The 27,952-nt window shown below is 39.2% G+C and overlaps 1 protein-coding gene across 1 annotated transcript; it reads right to left on the bottom strand.

Moving 5' to 3' along the window:
* LOC104612481 (enhancer of rudimentary homolog) lies at positions 1–27,841 on the bottom strand. Its single transcript, XM_010279905.3, has 4 exons — positions 27,671–27,841; positions 23,660–23,753; positions 2,197–2,317; positions 1–457 (listed from the first exon to the last, which is right to left on the bottom strand). Exons 1-4 carry the CDS (start codon positions 27,671–27,673, stop codon positions 364–366), a joined length of 312 nt encoding a protein of 103 aa, XP_010278207.1. The 5' UTR covers positions 27,674–27,841; the 3' UTR covers positions 1–363.
* Positions 27,842–27,952: the final 111 nt, after the last annotated feature.

The following is a 27,952-nucleotide window of genomic DNA, read 5'->3' as shown; positions in this document are numbered from 1 at the left end:
TTAAACAAGTTCTGTGCAGGAAGCCAGCCATTAATATGTTGATTCAATACATGTCTTTAGATGCCATAAGTAGCAAATTCAAAGTCTGGTACACTGTAAAAAGTTCATGGCTACAAGATACACAATCACACAAACCATGGTTGCTGTAAGGACATCCATCTCAAACCAAATTGGACGGCCATCAGTATCAAATATACATACAGCTGGGAGAAACTGATCCATGATGTTGTTCATATTCCCAAAATATGGTAACTGAAGCCCAAACAATAAAGTCCAAATCTTTAACCTCACCTTTCCTTTCTGTTTGACTCAGTTCACAGATTCAGGTATTAGTTAATTTAGTGCCAGACTAAAGCATCACTTTCAATGTACTGCCAATTTCTTGAGGTGCTGGAAGGTTCGCTGTTTAATCCACTGTCGATCGTACGGCAGGTAGGCCTGAATTGAGTGGTCATAGCTGCAGTTCCAAACCAAGTAGCACAGGCATCAGTCCAATCCTTTTTTTCCCTGACAAAATACCAGTTCTATTGTCTCTACTTAGAGAAAGATTCCTACAAACAAAGCTCACAACTTACCAGGCAAGACCAGGCTGGCACAAGGCCAGGCATAATGTTCTCATGGATCCAGTCTTACCAACTGAAATCTGATTGCTATTGCCTCATTGGTAGGGGTGGCAAATGAATAGGTTGGGTTTGGTTATCATATGTCCCTAGTTGTTTGTTCAATCCAAGGAGTCGATAAAAAAATTGACGAGAAAGAAGATAGAGGAGAGACGAGACAACCAAGAGAATCAAAAGGAGAGCGAAACTGATGAGAGGAGAGGGGAGAAAATCAGTGGGAGAGAGAAATGAGAGGGGAAAGAGAAATGAGAGAAAATGGGGAGAGAGGAGAGATATGAAAGAAAATTGTGGGGGGGGGGGGGAGAGAGAGAGAGGATTTAGGATAGAATGATGTAAATAATGTTTTCATACAATTGACCCAAATGGATACCTATAACCCAACCTAATCTAACCCCTTTGTTTGACCCAATGGGTGGCTCAATCCATATTCAACTAACATCTTGAATGAATTAGTTTGGATGGGATGGAATGATGGACAGGTCAGCAATTGCCACACTCTGTTATTGAGTCTTGTTCTGAAAATTTTCCTGGGAAAGAATCAAGCATGTTCTTTTTGGTGGTAATATATATTGAAAAAAAAAAGTATAGATGTCTGAAACAAATGGTAACTAATGTAAAAGCAAGATGTCGGAAATCATGGATCCAGTGTACTAGCAACCTGATTATGATTGGGTCTTGATATGAAAATTGTCCTTGGGAATAATCAAGCATATTCCTTGGGATGGTTTTGCTCCTAGATTATATGCATATTCTTGGGGTGGTTTCCTCCAACCCATCTGCATCCAACAGAATGCCAAAGCTGAGGTTATCACTCTCCCATATAAACTAGTTTCTGATACAGGAGATCTCATATGGATAAAATGGTGGGACCCACTTTGAATGTCTCCCAGTGTTGCATGAACACAGACATGAGTTGGAATCCAACGTGTGTTCAAGTCTGACTCATCAGATAAATAGCATAATCTTGTACATTAACTGTTCATTTATGTCAAATAAGCTTGGAGATAAAAAGGGAATGTTACATAGAAGTGTTTTCAAGAGTCCATGGAGTGCTGGACTCTGATTCATGTCCATGTTGAACACATCATCCATTTAGAAGAGCCTGTGCAGTACTTGTGCCCTTAGGGCCTGTTCATTTCCTCTTAACTCTTATCTCTTAAGAGGAATCTTTTAACTTCAAAAGAAAATTGGTTGTTCGTTTCCTCTTATCTCTTAAAGTGCAATCATACAACTTTTCGTTTTCCAATGATGCCCCCAAAAAGACAAACAATAACTCTCATATATGGGGTCAAAATGGATATTTGATAGTTTTTAGAATTCATAATTCAGAATTCAGAACAACATTCTCTGCATTTAGAGTTCAGAGGAAATAAAAGTTCACCAATACCAATATACCTCTTAATGTAATTATTACACTTTCAGATGTCAGACTTCAGAGCAAACGAACAGGCCCCTTAGATTCACACACACAAGAGAAAGCAAGAAGCATGCATGCCAGAGAGAGAGAGAGAGAGAAGAAAAATAGGTATACTTTTCTGCTAGTATAAAATTATCCTGAAGAGTAGGTAAGACATACACTAATGCACTCAGGTCTGCAAGGCCATCAATGAAATTGTAGAGATCTGCAATGTCATAAGTGATGTTTCTGATAGCTGGATTGAGATCCTTCAGCTTTCTTTCATACAAACTACAGATACCTAACCACATTAGATAGATGTCATCATATCGATTACAAGCAATAATTAACAAGATAAAAAAACAGGGTTTCCTTGAGAAATATCTCATTGAAAACAGAAAAGAAGACATTATCGGGACATTTATTACCAATGAGATGGAAGCACTGCTAAATCAGCTACCAAAATGCCAGTCTAATAATTTGAAATGTTGAATATGAGAAGGCACTTTAACTCATTAGTGGTCTAATTAATGATCAAGTTTGAAAATTCAGATCTTAAGCTTAACCAATTCTCGTTGTTACCAGTTGATGGAAACAAAGTTCCGTCAAAAGCTTACATAAAAAATCAAATGATGACAAGCAAGCCAGAAAAAAAAATTGAAAGAATGTCATACCAGTAAAAATGAGACCTCAGTGAAAATTAATCATGAAACCACTTGACCAAGAAAAGTCCAACAAAACAAAGATACGAGTATGTCCTACCAATACAAGATCCACCACAAACCAAAGACAACAATTTATTGCTTGACAGTTTTTTGTGTCTGCCCATGGTAAATCTCCATATAATTTCTGTATTATACATGAATTCACATTAAAAAAAAAAAAAGAAAACCTACCAAAAAACATATCTTCAGAAAAAAAAAGCATAGCAGCTTATTTGGGAGAAATGTATAATATCCCAAAAAGACTATCCACTCAGACCTTAAAATTATTTCAATAACAGTCTAATGCAATGCTCCAAAAGGAAGCACAGGAATGATGCTAATTCAACTTTACTAAGCTGAATTGTGCAATAACAGCCAAGGTGAGGAATCATATAGAGAAGCTGCAATGTGATTTTCATTGGGAGAGAAGCGGTGATAGAAGGTATCATTAAGTTAATTGGACAGTGGTCTGCATGCTAAAGAAGGTGGCTTGGAATAAGGTCATCTGCTTGAAAGGAATATCGCCCTGCTGGGTAAATGGCTTTGGTGCTTCCTGATAGAACAAGTTAACCTTTGGGTCTCTATCATTCGAAGCAAATATGGTAGGAACAGCAATGGATGGGACAGCAACTTACCCCTAATCTCTCCAGCCAATACTTCGAAAGGTATTGTTCAAACCTATGTTTTCTCCCCCTTTCTGAGGCTCTCTCTCTGTGATGGTAACCTCATCAGATTCTCAACTGATCTCTAATGGGATTCTCAACCTCTATGTTTCACATACCCTATCATCTTCCTTCTTTTTTTGATGAGTACCTAGCATCTTCCTACTTTGAACAAGGACTGTTTGATCTCTTCAGTGTTGTCTAGAGGAGTTCATGGCCTATCTTATAATTTCAACTTCCGTAGATCTCTCACTGGCTCTGAAACGCAGGATGTTTGTTTCCTCTTGACTTCCCCAAAAGATGTTTTTCTTTCTCCCAACCTCCCTTATAAAACACATTTGTTCCCAACCTCCCATGGTTCATTCTCCATTAAATCTTATTTCCATCATCTCATAGCTAGATCCTCATCTCTTGTCCTCTTGGAGAGAAGACTTTGGCCTACATTCCCTCTAAGGTCTCCTTTTTTCATTTTGGAGGCTGCTTGGGGTTGAATTAATGCATGCAACATTCCAGAAAGGAAAAGAAAAGGTCAGCTTGTGATGTCTCCTCATGTTTGCATAATATGTATGAAGGGTAGGGAATTTATTAGTCATCTTCCTATTAATTGTGGGATTTCTTATTTCCTATGACAATTCTTCCTTGATATTGATCATGAATACAGCTTTTATTGGGTTCCCCCAAATTCCATTACTGACTTAGTCACTCAATGGATGGTCTGCAAGCTGGGAATCTAGGGTTAGAATCTTTTGAAACCTGTTCCCCATGCTGTAAGTGGTGCATTTGGGAGGAGGACAATAGAATTTTTTAGAACAAATCCATCTCCTTGGAAGGGTTTAGAGGAGTTTTGCCTTGTATCTTTTTGAGGATGCTATCTTGCAGTGAGTTCAAAGGGATTACCTATTGTAACTTGGACAGAATCTCATAGAAGTGCTGCACTTATCCAATTTTTATCCCCAGCTTAGACCTGACCTTTATCCAAGACCAGCCACTGATTTCATTTTGAAGTTTGATGGTAGTTTTGGAAGTGTTTCAGGTCACTTGGGAATGGCTTGTATGGGAGGCTTAATCCTCAGAGTTGATGGTAGTGTTATTTGGGCTTTTAGTAGGCCAGCTGGGGTAATGCCTCGTAGGCTTAAGTTAGAGCATTTTTTATTGGCTTGAAGATTGCCATTTGAATCCAAGTGAGCTCTCTTGTTGTTGGAGACTCTAAGAATGCCATAGGATGCGCTTCAAACATAGATTCCGGTCCTCCGAGATTCGCTCACTTCCTTGATGAGATCTATGAGATTGCAAATTCCTCGAACTGCTCTTTCAGATGAATTCCTCAGGAGATGAATTCTACAGCAGATGCTTTGCAAAATCAAGGGCGGACAGGATCTTTTTGTATAGTGCAAATTCTTTGCCTTTATAATTCTTAGGCAGATTTTGCTTTTTTGCCTTTGTTGATCTTCTCACATACATCCCCTACCCCCTTTTTTCCTTGCAATGAAAGTTACCGTTCTCAAAAAAAAAAAAACAAAAAAAAAATGTTGTGGTAATCTCCACTGGATGTGCACCTCAATGTTTAGCTCTATCATCCCAAGGTTTAAAGATTTTAAAGCATTTATGTATCGTTGTATCCATGCATATGTGGGTTGCACTGAATTTCTAGACCTTGACCTTTTCATCGCTGCCCGGAAAGATAACGTAAGTGTACTACTCATTGCATTTCCAAGCACCTTTCCTATGGCCTTTTGTCCCCCTCTTACTAATTCTTAACCTTTGTCCCTACTCAATCTATCCCCAAGTCTATCTCAGAAGCTTTATCCAAACCAGAATGGAAGGGTGCTGTGAGGATTGAGATGAAAGCATTAGATAATAATCATACATAGGCCATTGTTGATTTGCTTGCTGGGAAGGAACCAATTGGTTACAGGTGGGTATATCCATTCAAAGATATAAAGCTCACCTTGTGGCAAAGGGATATACCCAGTTTTATGGTGTTGCCTATTTGGAGACTTTTGCACCTATAGCCAAGATGAACTTTGTTCATGTTCTATTGTCCTTGGTAGCCTCTTTTTCTTGGCTACTATATTAGTTAGATGTTAAACATGCTTTCTTGAATGTAGACCTTCATGAGTTTATATGTCTCTTCTTCTTGGGGTGTATGGTAAGAATATGGAGGAAAAGGTGTGTAAGTTAAGGAAATCTCTCCAAGACTCAAACAATCACCAAGGGCTTGGTTTGAGAAATTCGGGAATGCCTTAATTGGTGTTGGTTATCTTCAAATACAATCAGACAATACCCTCTTTGTAAAGAGGAAAGATGCATGACTATTCTAATTGTTTATGTAGATGATATTGTTATCACATGAGATGATGTTGAAGAGAATGATTGACTTAAGCAATTCCTTAATACTGAATTTGGGATTAAGGATCTTGGAGAGTTGTGGTATTTCTTGGATATTGAGGTAGCACACTCCATGGAATGGATTTTTATCTCTTAGAGGAAGTATGTCCTTGATTTGTTGACAAAAACAAGGAGACTTGATGCTAAGCTAGCTCCTACTCCTATGGACTACAACCATAATATTTGACAAGGGAGCATTTTAGAGACTTGTAGGGAAGCCGTTATATCTTTGCATGACCAGTCCTGACATTTTTTATGTTGTGACTGTGATTAGTCAGCTTATGAAATGCTTCTAGAGATACCCACTTAGCAGCCACCAAGAGGGTTTCATGCTATTTGAAGGGAACTCCAAGAAAGGGAATTCCTTTTGCTAATCATGGACACAGGAGAATAGAGGCTTGCACAAATGCTAGCTAGGCAGGTTGGTTGTGTTGATGACAGGAAATCTACATCTAGGTATTGTAATCTTGTTGCCAGAAATCTAGGCCCTGTTTGGTGCGTCTTTTTTGCGTGAGCTGTCAGCTTTTTAGAAGCTTAGTAGCCCACATTTTCGTCTTTTCCCATTTGGTTGGGAAAAAATCTAGCCGTCGAAAGATGCAAACCCGAAAAGACACAAGAAGCCCGTTTTGGGCTATTTTTGGGAAGCTCCAAATGGAGTTTTTCGCTTTTTTTTGCCTCGTCTTCATGCGGAAAGATGTGCCTCCACCAAATAGTCTGTGGGCTACCAAAATCTTTATGCAAAAGCTCACATTGTCTTTTAGTTGTCAGATCTTCCAAAAGATCTTTCAAAAAAGACTTACCAACTGGCACCCTAGTCTTTCAGAGAAGTAAGAAGCAATTAATAGTGGCAGGGTCCTCAGAAAAAGTAGAGTATAGAGAAACAACCCATGGAGTGTCGAAACTATTATGGCTGAGACCAGTTCTTGGAGAGTTGGAAGTCCATGATAAACCTAAGATGCTATATTGTGATAATTAGGCTGCCATCAATAAAGCTTATCCAATTCAACATGACGAGACAAAACATATTGAAGTAGATAGACACTTCATAAGGGAGAGAATTGCTTCTAGAGAAGTGTGTTCTTTTGTGACTTCAGAAGGACAACTAGTAGATATGCTTACTAAAGGGGTTTCCAGACATAAGTTATAGCAATATGTAAGCAAGCTGGGCAAGATTGACATCTATGCTCAGCTTGAGGGGGAGTATTGAGCTATCATTTTGCCCTCCCCCCCCCCTCTTTTTACTTTATGTTTGTCCTTTATTGGGCCTATAATTCAATTGTTGTTTTTTTTTTGTATTTATTTCTTATTCTTTTTAAGTTGTCACACGGGTGGTCACTTGACCCCCTTTAGTTGCTGCCACCCTATGAGAGCTTTAATGTAATTTGCTTCTCTAATTATTTCTGAAATATAAAATTAAGTGGGGAACCTAAAAGCCCCATGTTCAGTTTTTTCCCTAACACCTTCTCTTCTCTTCTCTTCTCTTCTCTTGTCTTCTCTTCTCTTTCTCTTCTACTTTTCTGACCTGTTACATAGTTCTTCCTTTTGTTTTATATTGCTAAATCAGACAAGTGTTGCATCCTGATTTCTCAAGGACAATTTTGCCCATCCAGTTTAGTAATATAATTACACAATTAGCCCAAACATTTTTGCCCTTTAAGTTAATGGTACATTAAAAACAACCTTAGTTATTAGTGTACCAATTGTCAATTGATAAGTTTGTATTACATTTGTTTCTTGAAGCAAATAACACATTAAATGCTATAATGTTTAAATTTCTTCTATCTAAATTTTAAAAGCCCACCATTTTGTTGTGCCTCCTATAGACGATAACAATGACTTAGTTTACAAAATTCCAACAAGAAAGGAGGAAAATTAGTTATAAGGCTGTCTATGTTGGGTTATTGCCCAACTTAGGTACCAATTTTGTGGATGGTACTACCTGTAGAGGGAGAGAAGACTCGAGTTCATGACAACTCCATTGCTTCATCCAATACCAACTCTCATATAATTTGCGCTTACACCAACTAACAGATTGCAAAAAATTACAGCTGGATTGTAACCACTTGGATTCTTGTCAATTAGTTGGTTAAGGTTACATGCTAATGTGGCTTCCTTCTAGAATATTCCTTCAACATAATAGGTCTGGGCCTTGAGCTGGCTGTATTTGCACCACTCAAACAATCTAGAATCCAACTGGACCCATCTGGTTGTTAATTCCCCCGTTTTAGGAGCATCTTCCTCCTCGAGGAATAGCTTAGGATACTGCTGGTGGAGGATGGAACAAGGGTCCCATGATGCATCCTCTCATGTCATACCGGCCCAAACTACAAGAGCTTCTTGAGTAATATGCTTGCCTGGCTTGACCTGACAATAATCCATGATTACTCATTACTAGTTCAGCTCTCCATCCCCAGTGAATTCGGACAGGTCCTTGCACATGGGTGTATATGGGCCTAAATTGTTTTCAAGGAGGGAGACGTCAAAGAGAGGATGGAGTTTTTAGGAGGCAGGAAATTGCAAATAACAGGACACCATGCCCATTCGCTCAAGAATAGAAAAAAAGCTTGTAGTAGCTGCAAAAGCTTATGCCATACATGTTTGGCCACCAATGTTTGTTTATAAGGCTTAAGCTTAAGATACACAAACTCACCGACCTTGTATTCAACGGACTGATGTCTTCAATCATAGTAGGCTTTCATTTGTTACCGGGTCTTCAAGAGATTGCCCTTTGAGTGTCTTCAAGATGTTATCTTTGATAGTCAAAGTGTCATCCACTGTTGCAACTGCTGATGAACTTGCCTCAGGGTCACGGCCATACAAGTCCCTCAATGAAGTCATTCCAAACTTCTAGATGGAATGAGGAGCTGTACCAAAGTTCCGCCCAGGGAAGCCACTAAACCCAATGTCTTGGATAGTCTCCAGCGTAACATCTCAATTATGTCTCAAGACATCAGTTGACAGCCTCAATCTTGCCATCAAACTAGGGATTCTATCTATGACGAAAGCATGTCCCATGTAACCTAAAGTACTCTCGCCAGAAATTACTAAGAAAAGTGGCATCCCTATTGGACATGGTAGATTTAGGGGACAAATGCAGCCTAATAATTTCCTTAATAAAGGCTTCCGCCACTGTTGTCGCAATATAGGGGTGAGAGAGAGAGAGCAATAAAATGACCTTATTTAGAGAGATGGTCTATGACACAAAATGACAGACTTCTCCTTTGTTGTCACTCAAACCAGTTACGAAATCCATAGAGACTTCATCCCAAACCAGGCCTAGAATTCAAAGAGGTTGCCCAAGGCTTGCAGGAGCTTGGGCCTCATACTTTTGCTATTGGCAGGTCTAGCATGACAAGATGAATTCTTGTGTGACCTTATTAATCCCAGGCCAAAAATAATGGGTTGCTATGCACTTGTAAGTGCACAAGATCCCAAAATGGGCTACCTTGAGGCGAGTCATGGAACACCTGTAAGGGGTCCCGAAGATGACTTTAAGCCAATGGAAGCACGATTCAACCCTTGTAAAAGAGGGTAGAGTCCCTAATAGAATATCCTAGGGTTGTGTCATGGGCCCATTTAGAGTAGATCTACCCAAGCTTCTAATCTTGTTGGCCTTTCTACTATAGGAGATTTTTTTTATCAATAACATGTAACTTCATTAAATTTTAGGGAAATAATGCCATGCCTCGGCCCATCAATCAGGGAGACCTTCACTGTCAAGTGTCACCCGTTGACGATCCATCCATTCAAATCAGATGGTATCTATCATCCAACTGTAGGAAATCTCCCCCAAGTGATAGAGAACTCATACACCGTTGGATCATTTGCATGGAGCTGGATGCGCGACACGTATTTAATAGATCAATGGTGAAGAAAACAGACACATGGTAAATGGTCATATCTCAATTTTGGCGGGTGAAGAGCAGCCATTTGTTTTGGGCCTTCGAACGGCCACCGCTTGTTCCATTAGAGAAGAAAAATGGGTTGCTATGCACTTGTAAGTGCACAAGATCCCAAAATGGGCTACCTTGAGGCGAGTCATGGAACACCTGTAAGGGGTCCCGAAGATGACTTTAAGCCAATGGAAGCATGATTCAACCCTTGTAAAAGAGGGTAGAATCCCTAATAGAATATCCTAGGGTTGTGTCATGGGCCCATTTAGAGTAGATCTACCCAAGCTTCTAATCTTGTTGGCCTTTCTACTATAGGAGATTTTTTTTTATCAATAACATGTAACTTCATTAAATTTTAGGAAAAAATGCATACAAGCAGAGGGAGGTAAATTGTCTTAACTCCCCTGCAAGCAAAACAAAAAAACAAGATTAGAAATGAGCCCAAAACAAAGAATCCCTATTCACCCCTTGCTTGGCTAGCCCAGCAGCAAATGAGTTAGCAGTTCTCTTCACCCAACTGCATTTTATCTCAATGTCCTTAGCCATCCATTTGAATTTTTTCCTTTCCAAGGCCGCAAAAATCTCAGCCCTGAGATTCACCTTCTCCAATTGGGCTGAGTAAATGGCTAAAGCATTCCCTTCCTCATTCCTGAAAACTCCCCCAATACCTGACAGCCTAGATTCCTTATGTTGCTGCCTGCTGCCATCGAAGTTCAATTTTATGAAGCCAGAGGGGGGAGAGATCCAAGAAGGACTTGGAACCCTCTTAATCTGGGCAGAATTTGCTTTCTCTTTCCAATTTCTCAACAGGTCATCCAAGGTAAAATCTGTGAATAAGACCAAGGATTTCAGCCATTGTGTCACCCTTATATTGATCAACTCTATTATATTCTCAATGTTGCTCTCATTTTTTGAGAAAATTCTTGAACTTCTTTCTTCCCATAAGGTCCAACATACAACAGCCCTAAGACACCTCCACATAATCCTAACTCTTTTCATTGGCCACCTGAAGAAAGGGAGAAAATAGGCTTTGTACATTCATTGGGGGGTTCCAACTACACCCACTAGAAAAGTTTGAATAACCTATTTTGATATAAAAATTGTAAAAGAAAGAAGAAAAGAAAGAGAAGAAAAGGTTTCAGCTATGGGAGAAGCTCAGAATTAGGTCTGGTAGCCCCTTTCATTAGATTACATACTCATAAATAAAAGAGAGTACAAAGACAAGTATGCGCTTAGTAAGTCGGCTACTTGTGAGAAATTAAAAACACTCTTAACTTAAAACATAAACTAATGGGCCTAAGGCCCAATAACTCCCTAACTATGCTATGTAAATAAAAAACATGTTATATCAGCCCAAAACTCAACACTCCCCCTCAAGTTGGGAATAAATGCCACACATTCCCAACTTGCGTATATCATGCTCCAGCTTGTTTCTTGCAACTCCTTTTGTAAGAACATCAGCAAGCTACAAGTCAGATGCAACATATGGCAAGCAAACTTCACTAATGTCACCCTTTCCATTATAAAGTGTCTATCCACTTGTATATGCTTCGTCCTATCATGCTGAATTGGGTTGTGGGCAATGTTAATTGCTGCCTGATTGTCACAATATAGCATCATAGGTTCTTCGGCCTCAACTCCAATCTCCCCTAACAAGAAACAGATCCAGAGGAGCTCTGAAACACCATGTGCCATGGCTCTGTATTCAGCTTCTGCACTTGACCTTGCCACAACTGTCTATTTCCTACTCTTCCATGAAACTAAATTACCTCCAACAAGAGTACAAACTCCTAATGTAGATCTCTTGTCATTTAGACATCCTACCCAACCAGCATTTGTGTAAGCCTCTAACTTCAACTATCCATGGCAGCAAACAATATGCCTCTACCTGGGTGTCCCTTAAAATAGGAAAGTATCCTATCAATAGCCTCCCAATGCTGAACTCGCGGGGCATGCGTGTATTGACTCACCACACTCACTGCATAGGAGATGTATGGTCGTGTCATACATAAGTATAGCAACCGCCCCACTAACCTCTGATATCTTTCAACATCCTTCACTAGCTCACCCTCTGAAGCATTTATCATGTGGTTCTGATCAATAGGTGTATCAGTTGCCCTTGCCCCAAGTTTTCATGTCTCCTGTAATAGATCTAGAACATACTTCCTCTATGAGATGAAGATCCCATTCTTGGACCTTGCCACTTCAATGCCCAGAAACTACTTCAGCTCCCCAAAATCCTTAATCTCAAACTCTTTGTGTAGATTCTTCTTCAAGGTATCAATCTCACTCAAATCATTTCCTATGACTACAATGTCATCCACATACACTAGTGACCCCCTCCTTTTCACAAAAAGAGTATGATCAGATTAAGTTTGAGTATAGCCAAATACAACCAATGCACTTCTAAACCTGTCAAACCAAGCTCTAGGTGATTGTTTTAAACCATATAGAGGTTTCTTCAACCTGCATACCTTTCCTTTTTCCATATTATTGTAGAAGCCAGCTGGAAGGACCATACACCTCCTCCTGCAAGTGCCCATTGAGAAAGGAAAGACAAGTATGCGCCCTTAGTAAGTTGGCTACTTGTGAGAACTTAAAAACACTCTTAACTTAAAACATAAACTAATGGGCCTAAGACCCAATAACTCCCTAACTATGCTATGTAAATAAAAAACATGTCATATCAGCCCAAAACTCAACACACCCAAAAAGGGAGAAAACCCATTCCCATATAGTTTTAGCAAAAAGGCAAGACACCAATGGTTGGTTCCTAGTTTCCCCATCAGCTTTGTAGAGAGTGCATCTATGTGGGGATAAACAAGTCTTGGGTTTCTTTCTTTAAAACAAATCACTTGTATTGATTCTTACCAAGAAAGTTTCCCAACAAAAACTCCCAACCCCAGGAGGAATGAGCCTACACTCCTCTTTAACATGGAAAGACAGACCAGGAGGAGCAAGTTGTTAAGGTTTTAAAAAACGAGGCACAAGAGAAGGGTTCTGAGGGAGAGGGGCTCCAAAGTCTATCGTCTTCCTTTGAAGGGTCCAAGAAAACATTTTCGAGAGTGACCAAGAGGGTCAGAGTGCTGCCTAATTCTGTATCCCTGACAGCCCTTTTCAAGCCCAAATTCCACCCAAAACCAGAGGCCAAGTCTGAAGGAACTAGGAAGGATGAAATGGGCTCATTTTTCAAGTCAGAGAAAGCATACAAGGAAGGGGACTGGTTCATCAATGGAGAATCCCTGACCCAAGTTTGTTCCCAAAATTTAATGAGGTTACTCAAATTCAAATCATACATGATCCAAGGGGAGAAAACCGGTATAAGGTCATGGATGGCTTTCCATGGAGAAGCATTTGTAGTCCTTGCCAGAATTCTAGGATCCCAACCATTGTCCTCCATCCCATGAATGCTAGCCACTATCTTAGCCCACAACTTATCCTTTTCTAGAACCTCCATAACCACTTCCTCGTTAATGCCATATTTCTTTTCCTAAAATTCCCAATCCCAAGACCTCCTTGCTTCTTACATCTAATTACCACCTCCCAACCCACCCTAATCGGTGTAATCCTCCCCCCTAAAGAGAGATAATTTTTCTTCCGAGAAGCAAGTCTTTTCTCAGATCTTTCCACCACTGGATTCTAGAAGCTTCCCTTCTTAAGGTTATCTCCTAGGGAGAGGCCTAAATAATTCATAGGCCAATCTGAAATTACACATCCTAGTATACTTGCACACTCCCTAATCTCCCTTCCCTCCATGTTCACTCCCACTATACAACTTTTCTCAAAATTCACCTTAAGATTGGACATTTGCTCAAAAAGTTATATAACCAATTTCAAATTCCTAATCCAACTCATATTCCCACCTTCATAGAGTAAGATTGTATCATCTACAAATTGCAGGTGTCTAAGTGGTATCTCCTCCCTTCCTATCCTCCATCCTCATAACAAATTTCTCAAATCAACTCTATGGATCAATCTCCTTAATACATCTACAATCAAGGTAAACAAAAAGGGGGGAAGTGGATCTTGTCTTATTCCTCTCAATGCTAGGAAAAAATCCACCACTGTTCCATTTACCAACACTGAATAGTGACAGCTCCTAATACAACCCAATACCCATTTACACCATTTTCCCCCAAATCCAAAGTTAACCAACACTTCCATCAGAAAGGACCAACCAACCAAGTCATAAGCCTTTTCTAGATTCAGTTTGCAAACCACTCCCTTCTTTTTGGTCTTCTTAAAATTCTTCACACTCTCACTTGCAATTGGGATTTGATCAGAAATCTGACTTCCCTTCACAAAGACTCCTTGGTTAGGTGCAACAATAATAGGGAGAATTTGCTTGATCCTAAGAGACAACACTTGTGCAATTTTTCAATACAAACTATTTACCAAGCTAAATGATCTAAAGTCTTTTGGCTATGAGGCATCTCTCTTCTTTGGGACCAAAGCAATGAATGTGGAATTCAAACCCAGGTTAATTACTCCCCTCCTGTGGAATTCATCAAACACCAGCACTAGATCCTTCTCCAAAATTTCCCAACAATCCTGAGAGAATGCCATTGTGAATCCATCCAATCCTAGAGTTTTTGTTCTATCCATAGGAAACATTTCTTCCTTTATTTCCTCCAATTGAAACTTCCTTTCTAACCGCTCCTTGTTCTCTGGCCCTACATTTGTCCAATCCAATCCCTCTAACCACACCCTCTCATTTAATGGCCTTCTAAAAATAGATCTTAAGTGGTCTACAAAGGCCCCTGCTATCTCTGCCGAATGGGATACGGTTGACCCCTCAATTGCCAATCTTGAGATGAAGCTCTTTCTTCTTCTACCATTTGTCATAGTATGGAGGAATCTAGTGTTTTTATCCCCCCCCCCTTTAACCATTTACAATGAGATTTTTGTTTCCAATTGATTTCCTCCTTATGCAAATGATCCTCCAATTGTTTCCTCAAACTCCATCTTTGCTCTTTATCTCCTTCTCCAAAGGAGTCCCTTTCTTCCTTCAAATCCAATTCCTCAATCTTCTCAACCAAAACATGTTTTATTTCTTCTCTAGAAAGTTCTTGTAATCTGTTTTAAATTAATAAAATCTTATCTTTTGTTGATAAAAAAAAAAACATGTTTTCTTTCTTCTAATCTGCCAAACTCCAATAAATTCCACTCTTTAATCATCAGTTTCAAGTATTGGAGCTTCTTGTGGAATCCCATACATTCCCAACTCATTGAGCGATACATTGCTCCCACCACTCTCTAATTTTATTGGTCAACCACATGTTCTCAGCCCTGAAAGGGGCAAGTCCATCATTCCTCAAATCTTCCTTACAAATCACTATGGGCCAGTTATCTAAAGTGAGTCTAGGAAGTGTCCTAGAAGTTAGATTCCCCCGATGTTCTTCCCAATCTGTTGAAAAAAGAAACCTGTCCAACTTGGAACATATTGGATTTGATTATAGGAGATCTAGTAAGGGGTAGTTGGGCCTGGAAACGGTAAGTTGGTTGAATTCATTGACCCTAGACAAAGCATCAGCTGGCTGGTTGGTCAACATGAGTTTATATTTAGTAACATCGTCGAAGCCCATTAGTTTGTAGGCCTGTTGTTCTTCAGTGCGGATCTTCTACTCCAAAAGGAACTTTAGATTTTTGTGGTTGGTTCTAATGACGAACTGATGGTCTAGAAGGTAAGCCAACCACTTTTGGATGGCCAGCACCACCACCATCATCTCTTTCTCTTAGGTGGACTTGGCTTGAACCTGGATTGACAATACCTTACTGAAATATGCTATGGGTTGTTCCTCTTGCATGAGCACTGCTCCTAGTCCTTCACTTGATGTGTTGCACTCTAAGACAAACATCTCACTAACACCTGGGTAATCTTAGGGTAGGTGAGGAGGAGAATACTTGCTTAAGAGTGTTAAAATCCTGTTGGGCTTGGGCTTACCATATGAAAGAGTCCTTGGGCAACTATTTGAGAGGGGCTGAAAGAAGCCCGTAGTTCTTAATGAAGCACCAACAATAGCTTATGAGGCCCAAGAAGCCTCAAAGACAAGTCACTTTATTTGGGTCCCCCATCACTTTCCCTTGTCAGACCACATGGCCCAAGTACTAAATCTGGGCCTAACCAAAACATGTTTAGAGGCCTTTGCATACAACTAATGACATCACAATGTGGCCAATGTTGTCAGAGATGAGAATCCTAATCCTCACTGTACACTAGAATGTCATCAAAAAATACAAGAATAAACTACCTAAGGTAAGGCCTGAATATATCATTCACGAGTGTCTAGAAAGTCACTAGTGCATTGGTTAACACAAACGGAATGACAATGAATTCATAATGCCCACCATGGGTTTTAAACGTCATTTTGGGAATATCAACTGGAAATACTCTTATATTATGGTACCTAGCTCTCAAGTCCAATTGCAACTTGTAACTTGTCCAAGAACTTGTCAATGAGGATTGTTGGAAAGTGATCATTCACATGATTTTTTTATCAGCAACCACAAAAAAGATTTTCATTAATGATTAAAGGAAATGGATACCATTCAACCCTTATTACAATTGTACCCAATACATAATCTGTCTTTGAACCCCTAGCTTAGCTAAATTGTCAGCCAAACTGTTAGCAAATCTTCTAACCCAACAAACTTGCAGGTTCATGTTTTTTGACAGCCACCAAAATCGACTGAATTCGTTCCGTAGCTACCAAGTCACCCCATATCCTTTTTCCAACCATCCCACAAGTCCTGAATCCCCTTCAATAATCAAACAATCAATTCCCTATTCTTTGGCCTTCTCTACCCCGTAAACCACTTGCCATAAGTTCTGCTTTCACTAAGTCACCTTGCTCAATTGGGCCTGAAAATATTGCACAAATAATGCCACCCTCATCCCTAATAACCCCTCCAATACTTGAGGGGCCTAGATTACCCATACTACTACTACCATCAAAGTACAACTTCTTCCAACCAGCCATTGGGAGTGACCAAACCTCTAGAGGTTTTTGTTTCCTAGAGAAAGAGCCAGCAATTGCTCCCCAATTCCAGAAAAAAAATTCCTCCACTCTAAAGTCTAAAAAAAGTTCCAAGGTTTTTACTCAATGAGCAACTTTAAAGGTAATACAATCAATTAGTTTCTCCAAGCCCCTCTCCTCCTCAAAGATTCTTGTGTTTCTTTCTCCCCACACTGTCTAGCTTCCGCTGCTCCTGTACATCTCCACAAAATCCTACCTCTTTTTTTTTTTGTGCTTCTCAAAACAAAAGGGCTGAACAGTCCATTCAAACTGATAGGAGGGTTCCACCTACAACCAATAAGAGAAGAAAACCCTTCCCAAATACAGCAAACAAAGGGAAAGGAGATTAAGAGGTGGAAGGCAGTCTCACCATTCAATTTACACAAGAAACACCAGTTGGGGGGCAAGGCCCAATTTGGTCTTTTCCTTTGTAGCAAATTACAAGTATTAATGAACCCATGGAACACTTCCGAGCAAAATACATTGACCTTTGGAAGAATAGGAAAACACCAGATTTCTTTCACAAGGAAGGTGGGGGAGAGGAAGTGGAAAAAAGGGAGCTAAAAAAGGACTTACAAGAAACTACCCAGTAGGGTTAAGGGACCACCACCGAGCATCTCCCGTCATCAACAAGGACAAATGACTCCAAAACACTCAACAAGTTAGACACCAAAGAGATTTCTGACTCTCTAAGATTTCTAGTGAACCCCAAATTCCAATTCAAACAAGAAGGGTGAGGTTGTAAAAAATCAGCCACAAGTTTATCTTTGAGATTTGAAAGAACAAAAAGATAAGAAGGAAAGAAATCTTTCAAAGGAGATCCATGCAGCCACACATCTTCCCAAGACCTTATTTTACTACCAGAAGCCAAGTCATACCTTACATGATTGAGGAAAGAGGGAAGAATGCCATGAATTGCTTTCCAAGGTGTAGCAAGAGTTGCTCTTTGTAGACAATCCACATTCCAACCATTTCTTGACAGCCCATGAATACTAGCCACCACTCTATGCCATAAAATAATCTTTCATTTTCCACAGGAAAACACCAAAGCCATTTGCTTAATAGTGCATGGTTTTTCATGCTCACATTACCAATCCCCAACCCCCCCCCCCACCTTCTTCCTTTTTCGTAACCACTTTTTCCCATCTCACCAAATGATCTCTCTTTCCCTCCCCTAGTTCCCAAAGGAAATCCCTCATAAGCTTCTCAATTCCTTTCATAATGCTTGAGGCATTCTGAAGACTGGCATAAAATAGATTGGGAGGTTAGCTAGAGTGCATTTAATCAATGTAAGTCTCCCACCCAAAGAAAAGTAGTTCCTTTTCCACTTGGCCAATCTTTTCTCAATTCTTACTACCACTGAATTCCAAAAGCTAACCAATCTAGTGTTATCTCCTAGTGGTAAACCTAAATACCTTAATGGCCACTCCCCACTCTCATACCCCAAGGTTTCTGTCATAGCCCTTAGCTCCTCGGCTCCTCGCTTGCTAAATTGACACCTGCCAAAAGGCTTTTGTTCCAATTTACACCCAAATTAGAAATTCTCTCAAACAGGTTACCACTGGTTTCAAATTTGCCACATCTTCTCTACTCTCCCCATAACAAAAAAAATCAAAAATAAATTAAAAATAAAAGAACAGGCCAATTACAAGCAACATTCAGGTGTTAAGAAAACACCCGCCCAACAATCAGACAAAAACAAAATCAATAGCACAAAACAAGAGGGAACAAAAGAAAGCCCCCGAACACAGCATCTTAAACATCTTCAAATATTTCCTCTTGTCCATCTCCTTCATCATTCCACGCCTCTCCTCCTTCCCCAACAACGATCTTCCTCAAGCTCTCTCCCCTCTTGCTTTTTTTTTCAAATGCTTTGAAAGCCCTTCTAGCGAATTCCTCCCCACCCAATAAAATAGACCTAAACTCTTGCCTACCTTAACATCCCTATCAACTAAACATTCAATCTCCACCTTCCCCCCTCCCTTCTCACTCACACCGGTTGATGATGATGCAGATAAGTTCTCCTTACCATCCCTATCGCCCCTTTCCTCCTTTTCCTCAAACTCTAACCTTGACTCCAAACCTTCCTCAGACGCCGATGTTTGTTGCAACTCTACCCCTTCTGATTCTCGACCTTTGGCTCCCCGGAACTCAGCATTCTTTATCTTTGAACCTTTACCCTTTGAACCTCTTTTCTTATAAACTTTCTTAAATTTGTTAGTAGGACCAGCACCAACCAATCCATCTTTCAAACGTGAAAAAACTCTTGACACATGAACAAGATGGAACTTGCTTGATTGTTTTACTTTCTTCAATGTCTCTAGAGCAGCAGCATCCCTTTCCTTGATCAGAAATCTTTTTTTGGCCTAAATCAACTCCAAGCCTTCCAACTAGGACTTCAAATCTTGAACACTCATCTCAAACTTCTGGTCCACCATTCTCTTCTTTTGTACCCACTTCCTCAAAAATGACTGCTTGCTTCCAACCTCTTAGCTTCACCTCCTTCGAAATCCTCCCCTTCTCTCCTCCCCTTTTGAGTGTGTTCTTCCCCCCTTACACCCTCCTCGTCTTCTTCCTCTAAGCCAGCTTCCTTTCCTTCCATGTCTCCCTCAAACCTAGCATCTCCCAGTTCATACAAAACCAGCCACCCCACTTGAGTCAGATCAGTAGGGATCTCAAGCACAAAAGAACCGAAACAAATAAACTTACCTTTTGGCTGATTAAGCTTTGTTTGCTCCTTCTCAGATCTCCCAACACCTTCTCCCCAAGACTGAGCTTAGATTCATTGCACTCAAGACGACGATGCACCTCATCAACTCAACTCTCCTCGTTCTTTAGGCCCACAATTTTTCTTCCAGTTCTATGAAATTTAGCAATGACCCAGACCCATTCCTCCACCTTGCTAGTTGGAAGCTTGTGAAAATTTCTCGTTCTCCTCCTCTTAAATTGCTTAATCTTGGCACCTTATCCATTCCGAGCCTTTATTTTGTTGTGCCTAATACCACTACTACCACTCTGAAGCCTCGTACTCAGAGAGTGGTCCCCACTCCCAACACCTAAGGCCTCATTCAAGGACCAAGGCCCTTTGAGAAACTCACTTAAACTCCCACCCTCTAAAAAGTGTCTTTCCATTTTCTCCTTGCCAAACCCATCCACGTGTGTGTCTCCATTAAAGTCTCAATCCCATGCAAAATTACCAATTCGACCCTCAAATATTCCCCCCATCATCTTCCTCATTCAAACAACCCTTCGTCTTCCCCTCTTCAACTAAGAAACCAACATACAACTTCAAACCTGACTCGGTCTTTCTCACCCTTCCTTCCTACTCTCCTTTCGGCATATGCTCTAAAAATAGTGGTGTCGCCCCCCTCAATAAAAATCCTTAGATCATAATTCTCACCTGTAAAAGCCAAAGCTAAAGAGTTTGGAATGGCAGAGACCTCGTCGACCTCCACCAGGATTCTCACAATGTCAATTTTCTCCCATGTCATATTCCTTTCATCAGCGTTCAAGAACTAAACACAAGCATCCCCAATCACTTTGAACGATTCAACCCTCCACGCATGCAAGGGGATTCCTAAGACTCGAATACACATCGCCGTCCTCCTTTTACCTTCTTGAATATGTCATGCCGCTAGAAACCACCAACTTAAACATAAATCACAGCCCCTACTCATCCATTAATCCACTTACACCATAAATCTCCAAACCCACGGCACTTCATGATATTAATAAGGAACTCCCAATCCACTAGATAATAGGCTTTCTCCAAATCCAACTTGATCGCAACCCCATTTTTCCTTGATCTTTTTTGGGCCTCTACACATTCATTCGCAACTAAAATTTGATCCACTATGCCACAATTTGCATCTCCTGAATAAAGGCCCCTTGAGACTAGGAGATAGGTGAGGGAAGCACCTTTCTTATTCTTAATGAGAGCACCTTAGCAATCAACTTATAAGTGCTAGTAACCAAACTGATTGGCCTAAAATCTCTCAGGTGACGAGCATCATTCTTCTTCAGCACCAAAGCTATAAAGGTTGAACTCATTCTTGGATTGATAATTCCTATTCTGTGAAACTCCTGAAAAACTTTAATCAAGTCCATTTTTATTATGTCCCATCAAGCCCTGGAGCCTTTGATCTGTCCATAAAGAATACTGCTTCCTTAATTATCAAAAAAAAAAAAAAAAAACAAACAAAGAACATTGCTTCCTTAATTTCTTCCTCCTCAAATCTTCTCTTTAAAAATTCCACCTGATGAACTCCCAACACATTCCAATCAAGGATCCTTCATGATGATTTGATTGAGAGACAAGTAATCTACACAAAATCTCCAAGTACCAATGTACCATCTTTCTTCTTGACAAGAAAAAACAAAGAAGAATATGGGTTGGAGCTTCATTGAATAAATTTCTTAGCCAGAAATTCTTGGACAATCTTCTCCATCTTTGTTTTTCGAAAACATGGGTATTTGTACAGTCTGACATTAGTGTTTGGGACACTAGGAGTAATGGGCATTTGATGGTCCATGGGATGTTGAGGTGGCAACTCCTATGGCTCTTGGAAGATGCTACTATATTTGATCAACAAGGCTTGAACTTGAAGTGCTTTGTGTGTTTTTGTTTCCAACAGATTTGGACTAGGGGAAGACAAAATTGGGCCAGAGGGTTCTAGGTCCAGCTTCATAAAGATGGGTTTGGTGATCATGTAAACTGCCTTTTAGGACAGTGTACACTGCACAGCCCTTGAGCTTGCAGCCCAATGGGCTCACTTCCCCTGACAAATGATAAGCTTCCTCATCTATGGATAAGTCCCTAATTATTCTGCCCCAATCACAGAGCACCAGCTGCAATAATTTCAGCCATTGAACCCCAAGGACAACATCAGCTCCACTAAATTGAAGGGGATATAAATCAGCAGTGACTTCATAGCCTTGCAACCGGAATAAAACATTCTAGCATATATCATCACACTTAATCAGGTTCCCATCTGCCATGTGGACTGTGGTTGCCTAACACTCTATGCGTTGTGCATGTTGGGGGCTTAACTAGTATTAGTTGAGTTCTGATTTCTCAAAGAAAACTTGTCCATACATTTCAATAGTATTATCGTTGATTCTCCAAATAGTTGGGACAAGGCTTAGATGATAATGGTGATTGCTGATTCTCTAAAACATTTTTGCATACATAAGGTACCTTCTTATTTATTAGTATATCTCTTCATAAATTTGTAAATAGTTTCACCTAGTAAATAAAATATCAAATGCTATTATTCACAATATTGGACCTGATCCCGTTCTGGTGAGGTTAGCCCCCTAGATTTATATTAAGCAGCAGCTCTGGGATGTATCTATCTTGGATGACAGTGGATTTGGCTGCTTTTTCACAAAAGAGAATGTGCACTATTCACGTTTGCAATTCTCCAGTCAGTGGGGTGATTAAATTCAACTTTGAAAGTCTGTCCCCAGGCAACCCTGGCCCTTCTAGGGTAGTTGTTCCAACCAATCATGAAAACAGCATCTCATTGAGCTTCTCAGGCCCAGCTGGAGATGGAAACTTTTTAAGAGCTGAAATATTGGCACTTTTAGAAGGTCTTAAGCTGGCCTGTTCTTGTTGGAATATACTTATGATTGAGGTGATAGTCAGGTGGTTTTTGATTGGATGTCTACAACTGAGGATGGTACATGTGTCTTCATATTTCAGATCATGGACTTCAGCATTTTGGCATCACTCATCAATAGCTTGTTTAATTGGGTCCCACTTCGGGCTCTGCTAATACTTTGGTTGTTGCCTAGGGGTATGTTATGAAGGTGCCCACGGTCTCACCTATCCCATCTTTGGTCTTCATTGTGTGAGTCATATCTCAATGGACACACACCATTAATTGATTACTGATTGACAGTTTGCACTACACCTAATTTTTCCACTTGTGTCAATTTATGACTTATCATTTATAAAGCACAATGTAGTCCAATGCCTTTTACATTTTCATCTTTACTAGAGCTTAATTGCTTAAAATCCTACCTCAAACAAAGCACCTATCCTCATTGTCCATCTTCATGATACTTCTTATACTATCTTCATTTTTCATTTATCAATTTTCCCTTAAAGAAAAATCTTTCTTCACCTTCACTTGGTTTCTTAGTTCTTCACTGGTTACTAAGGAGGATCTGTACCATCTACCACTATATATTTCCCAGATTATTGTATTCTCTCATGAGTTGAAGTTTGTAGTCTTTGGCCTTAGTTTTGCATATTCTCTATATATAATATCTATAAAAACAAAGATTCCATTAACCAATTAATCTAGCAAGGAGAACCAAACTGCTCATCAATTTCTTGCATGATAAATCAAATACGCTATGACAATTATCATAAATGGGTCCACTTGCATCAGTTACCATATGCATTGACTATGTCGTATTTACATTTAAAGTTACAAGTTACAACCACATGGAAAATATCAATTGATCTTTACGCCAACATCAATTGAATTTCAGCATATTTAAATTGATAATAGATAAAATATATAATTTTGAAATTCACTCTATGAGAAACTATACTACTAAACCAAAAGCATCTCTTCTGCTTTAACCATCTTTCTGATGTTCTAACAGACTCTTTCTGCTACTGACTGGGGGAAAATCATGACTAAGCCTAATCTACTTAATTCCAAAGGAAAAGATAGCAACATCAAGGACATAGCCACTTTCAAATCTCATGGTTCCAGTAACAAAACCACATTGCCTGTGTCTGCATGTATTGAACAGTATTCCGGGGTCTGTAGCTTGGAGCTGGATACCACCTTAGATGGAATATAAGATTTAATTTCTTGTGGTCTTGATAAAAAATAAATAAATATCAGAAAGAGCATAATTGTATAGCATAAAGATGATGAAGCTCCATAACAAATGCCATCTATAAATTGGCATTTTGAGAATATAAACACGGATAAAGTTCAAAGGCTTGAATACAATACCATCCATCGCTTGACTTATTGATTCATAATCCATAAATGTTCTGGTTGCTCTGTTCTGAGATGTCTGCATCAATATAATGGTATGCCTATTGGCCTGCACAGGACAGGAAAAGAGAATCACTCATTACATGCTGAACTACAATTGTCTAAGAATGTACAGGTTAATTATTCATATATAGCTAAAATAGAAATTTTGTGGAATATTTAACTTTCCAAATTCATAGCCAAAAGCATTTTGATAAATGGTTCCTGCAAGTTCACACACCTGCAAGTTCACTCTAATAAACAAGTTCCAAAAGGGAGAGAAAACATAGGTTCAGCCCATAAACAGGCTGGTGATTGCTCACCCAATAATGTGCCCAAAGAACTTCTGTATTTGATATTTCCATTTGAATTTCAGTAAAGATGCTCTCTCTCTCTCTCTCTCTCTGATAAATAGTAAAGATGCTCCCTTCCATGTCTCATTTTTACTAACTTGCAGCAATGAAGACAACTCTCAAATTTTCTCGCTCACCATCACTAGGAATCTAGACTAGAGAGATGCAGAGAGCAATATAGGTTTTCGTTCCTCGAGGATTTCAAATAAACTAAGTTTTTGGTTGATTAAGAAGTAAATGTATTATCTATATTGGATTAAAGTGTCCATTAGAAGGCAAGAAATTGCTTTTTTGGGGGGGAGCATGAGTAAAATGATTGTATTGCATATTAATGTTGACAGAAACCCTATGGGTTATAATAGTTAATTGATTTACAGAATACCATACTTTGCTGACTTTTGCATTGGTCCATAGCTCTACCTAGTTGAGTTCTCCCTGGTATATGGAATCTAAACATGGTGATGACTCCAGGTACTCATGAGTTCATGACTCCTCTTAATTAAATGACTCACTCTTTCATGTCAAGTGATTGGCTTCAATGAGTCCTTGAAGTCTGTTCAGGTCATTTGACTCAACTAAATCTTGCAAACTTTGTTTACGCAAAAAAAAAAGAAAAAAAAAATACATTAAATAAACTCAACTTATAAGGCCTTTCCAGGGTAGAAAGTCCCTCTCCAAATCCTTCATTTAATATCTTAAAAAACAAAAAGAGTAAAAAGAAGTGAAATTCCTTCATTACATCCCAATTAATTGATAATATTTGAGTGTTCCTTTTTAAAATTTTTTATAAAAAAAAAATGACCTTTAGTCCAAAAACTCAAAGTTTGCTACACTAATCATCAGTCTTAATGAAGCAAAATAAATTACATAAACTAACAGTAATTATAGGTTCATCACCATTCACCTCCAACTTCAGAATTATTTATTTGCTTTAGCAACAGAAGATCAATCAAGCATCCAAAGTCAATATGGAAAAAATGGCATCATAACTAGGGCTGCAAGTCGGGTTGCTCAATTTGAAGAATTTCAACTACATTGAGCACAAGGCTAGAGTTTTGACCCAATGAAAATTTAATAGTTTCCCAACCTGACTTGACCCAAGTTGCACCCCAGACCATAACTAGACATAGTTAATGGGTTTTTGAAGTAAAAGATGGGCATAACTCTTCAGTTTTACTCCATGACACAATTCCATTCCTAGGATTTCCCAAGCAAGAATCCCTGCACTGACACATCAACAATACATAGATTCAACTCTTTAAGGTAGAAGAAGATGCCTTTGAACAAATAGTTCAGACATTCGTTGTTTCTGATTATTGGATTTGTTACATAGAGACAAAAGACATAAAAAGTAATAAAATGTTTCAAAATGTAAGAGTGCTAAGACTTGTTTTAAGGAGTAATGTAATAGTTGATCCATCGTTTGTATCCTCTGTCTCTGTTTGGCTAGTGTGAGACCCTTCCTCGTTTACTAATCTCCTGCTCTTTTGTGTCTTGCATTTGGGAATACTTCTCTTCACTCTTTGGTTGTAGACGGGATCCCCCACAAGATGTGATCAGCTTATTCAGCTCCAACTTCTTGCGGAAATAGAAAAAAGGGCAAAATGCTTATGAAAGATAACAAGAGCAGCTGTGGTATGGACCATCTGGGAAGAAAGAAATCAAAGGATTTTCAAGGAGAAGAGCAAACCTAAGGAGGAAGTAATTGAAACCATCAAAATCAGATCTGCACACTGGGTAAAAACTGTTGATATCTTCAAAGATGTCTCAACAAATGAAATATTAAGGAAAGGGAAGGAAGTGCCACAAATGGACACACATATAGAAATTATAAAGATGGATCGGAAACCTCCAGAGCCAAATAAATTGGAGCTGAACTTTGATGGTAGCTCTTTTGGTAACCCTGGGAGGGCAGGTATAGGGGGGAGTCTTTAGAAAGCATCAGGGAGAAGTTGTGGCTTTGTTCTCAGGACCAATTGGGTACGGAGACTCAGTTCGGGCAGAAATAATGGCACTCTTACAAGGCATGAAATTAGCAGTACAATTAGAAGCTAGAGAGCTGGAAGTAGAAGGGGACTCACTATTGGTCATCTCTTGGGCTAAGCAAGTAAACAAAGCAGGAAGTATAGATTTGCATTCAGGGAGATTGCCCTTCTTGCTAAGAGTTTTAACTCTAAATTTGGGTGGTTAAAAGGACAGAAAATGGATTGGCAAATACTCTAGCAAAACAGGGAGTTGATAGGCCTACTCTATTTTCGGCAAAACTGTAGCTGGTTGTATCAAAACAGAGAGATGACGATCCTTGTAATCTGGGGCAAATTGTGTGTCGCTATACTCCGGACTGCAGAGTAGCTAATGCACTTGTAATCTGTTTATAAATTAATAAATAAAATCTCTTTTCTGATAAAAAATGTAATTGCTGATCCATTCACAATTCCTATTGCAGATGGACTTCTCTTCTACATATGAAACTCTAATCAATACAGCATCTTCTGGTACCTTGTCCATTTTATTTAGTTATTTATTTTTTGGGAAAGGTCCATTTTATCTAATCTAATTATAAATTGGTGAAAAAGAAAAGCCCAACAAAAATACCCCCCTATTTTCTTTTTCTGATGATCAAGAAGATTAAAGAGACATCACTGGAATTATAGGAACTGAAGATAAGATAAACCCCCTACCTTCCAACTAGGAGGGAAACAGAGTGTACAAAAGTGCATAGCACTGACATACTGTCAAAGCATGTTTTTAATGAGTAAAAGATCTATTGATAACAGAAAGATCTACCGCTTTAGAGGGCTGTATGCTAAGTACAACAAATGAATGTTGCTACAAAAAAATTCCTGTTTGTGCCATTTTTCACCTTATCTTAAGGCAATAAGCATTTCAACAGAGAGAGACCTACAAAAGCAAAATGAAGCCCACTATAATCAAAATGTTCAAAGAACACTCCTTCATTGGTTTTCCATGAATATAAGGAAAAGAAAAAGAATCAAAAAGACAAACATGTTGTCTATTCCAGCACCTCTCCCATGAAGTACTGGCAACCAACAACACTAATCAACAGATGTTGCACATCTCACCGCATTAAGACTACAGCTATCTTCAATTAAAAGTGCAGACATAGAAAGACACTTAACATCCAAGTACAACCCAAGGGCTCTTGAGCCTACAGCTAAAATTAGTAGGCATTATTGATCAAAATAGCATAAGTGCGCCCTATTCCAACCAGCACAACTTCCAAATAAGCCATCAGCACTCAAATGACACGTCTTGCAGGGAAAATAGCAAATCTAATTCAACCTAATCCTAGAAGCCTTTTTCTCAGAATATCAGCTCTTAGTCTTCACCATCAAGAAATCAAAGAAAAAAAAAAGTTCAACCATAGAATTTCACTCTTTCCCCGAACAAAAAATAATAATAAAAAATGGCAGGAAAAAATCTTGACTTTAATCTTTAATGCTCCGACCGAATTTGCACCAGATGAACAGATTCAACATTTACAAACAGAAAAACCGTGATTTCCTTCAATTAGTCATTACAAATTGTTTCTCGATTAAAAGAATACACTGCTAAAAGGGGCAAAAAAAAAACACAATCTTTTTTACATCAAACAGAAAGAGAGAATGCTTACCATGTCGAGCGATGCACTCAGATAAGAAAGCGCGTATTTGTTGCAGAAATTAGAATCCGAGGGAAAAACGAAGACAGGTTATTAAAGAATTGCAGAGAGAATCATTGACTCGGGTCTTGAACGGCAGAACCGCAGAACGGGAGAGAAAAGAGACTGGTTATTCACTTATTCCATGCACCCACCCATGGGACCCCCTTTACTTTCTGGATTTTTAGAACATGACCCTAAAATTAATCTTATTTATTTTTACTCCCCTCACATTTTTATCTTACAAAATAGATC

Source organism: Nelumbo nucifera, chromosome 2 (assembly GCF_055504915.1).
Source record: "Nelumbo nucifera cultivar China Antique chromosome 2, China Antique-T2T, whole genome shotgun sequence".
Lineage (NCBI taxonomy): Eukaryota > Viridiplantae > Streptophyta > Magnoliopsida > Proteales > Nelumbonaceae > Nelumbo > Nelumbo nucifera.
The sequence above is the reverse complement of the archived record's forward strand: the minus strand, read 5'-3'. Positions and strand labels throughout refer to the sequence as shown.

Excerpts from the sequence above, each read along its gene's own strand:
- LOC104612481 (XM_010279905.3), bottom strand. Across the intron at positions 2,318-23,659 it reads AATAAGTCAAGCGATGGATG|GTATCTGTAGTTTGTATGAA; the intron begins GTATTGTATTCA and ends TAATGTGGTTAG. Across the intron at positions 458-2,196 it reads GCAGACCTGAGTGCATTAGT|CTATGACCACTCAATTCAGG; the intron begins GTATGTCTTACC and ends TTGGAACTGCAG.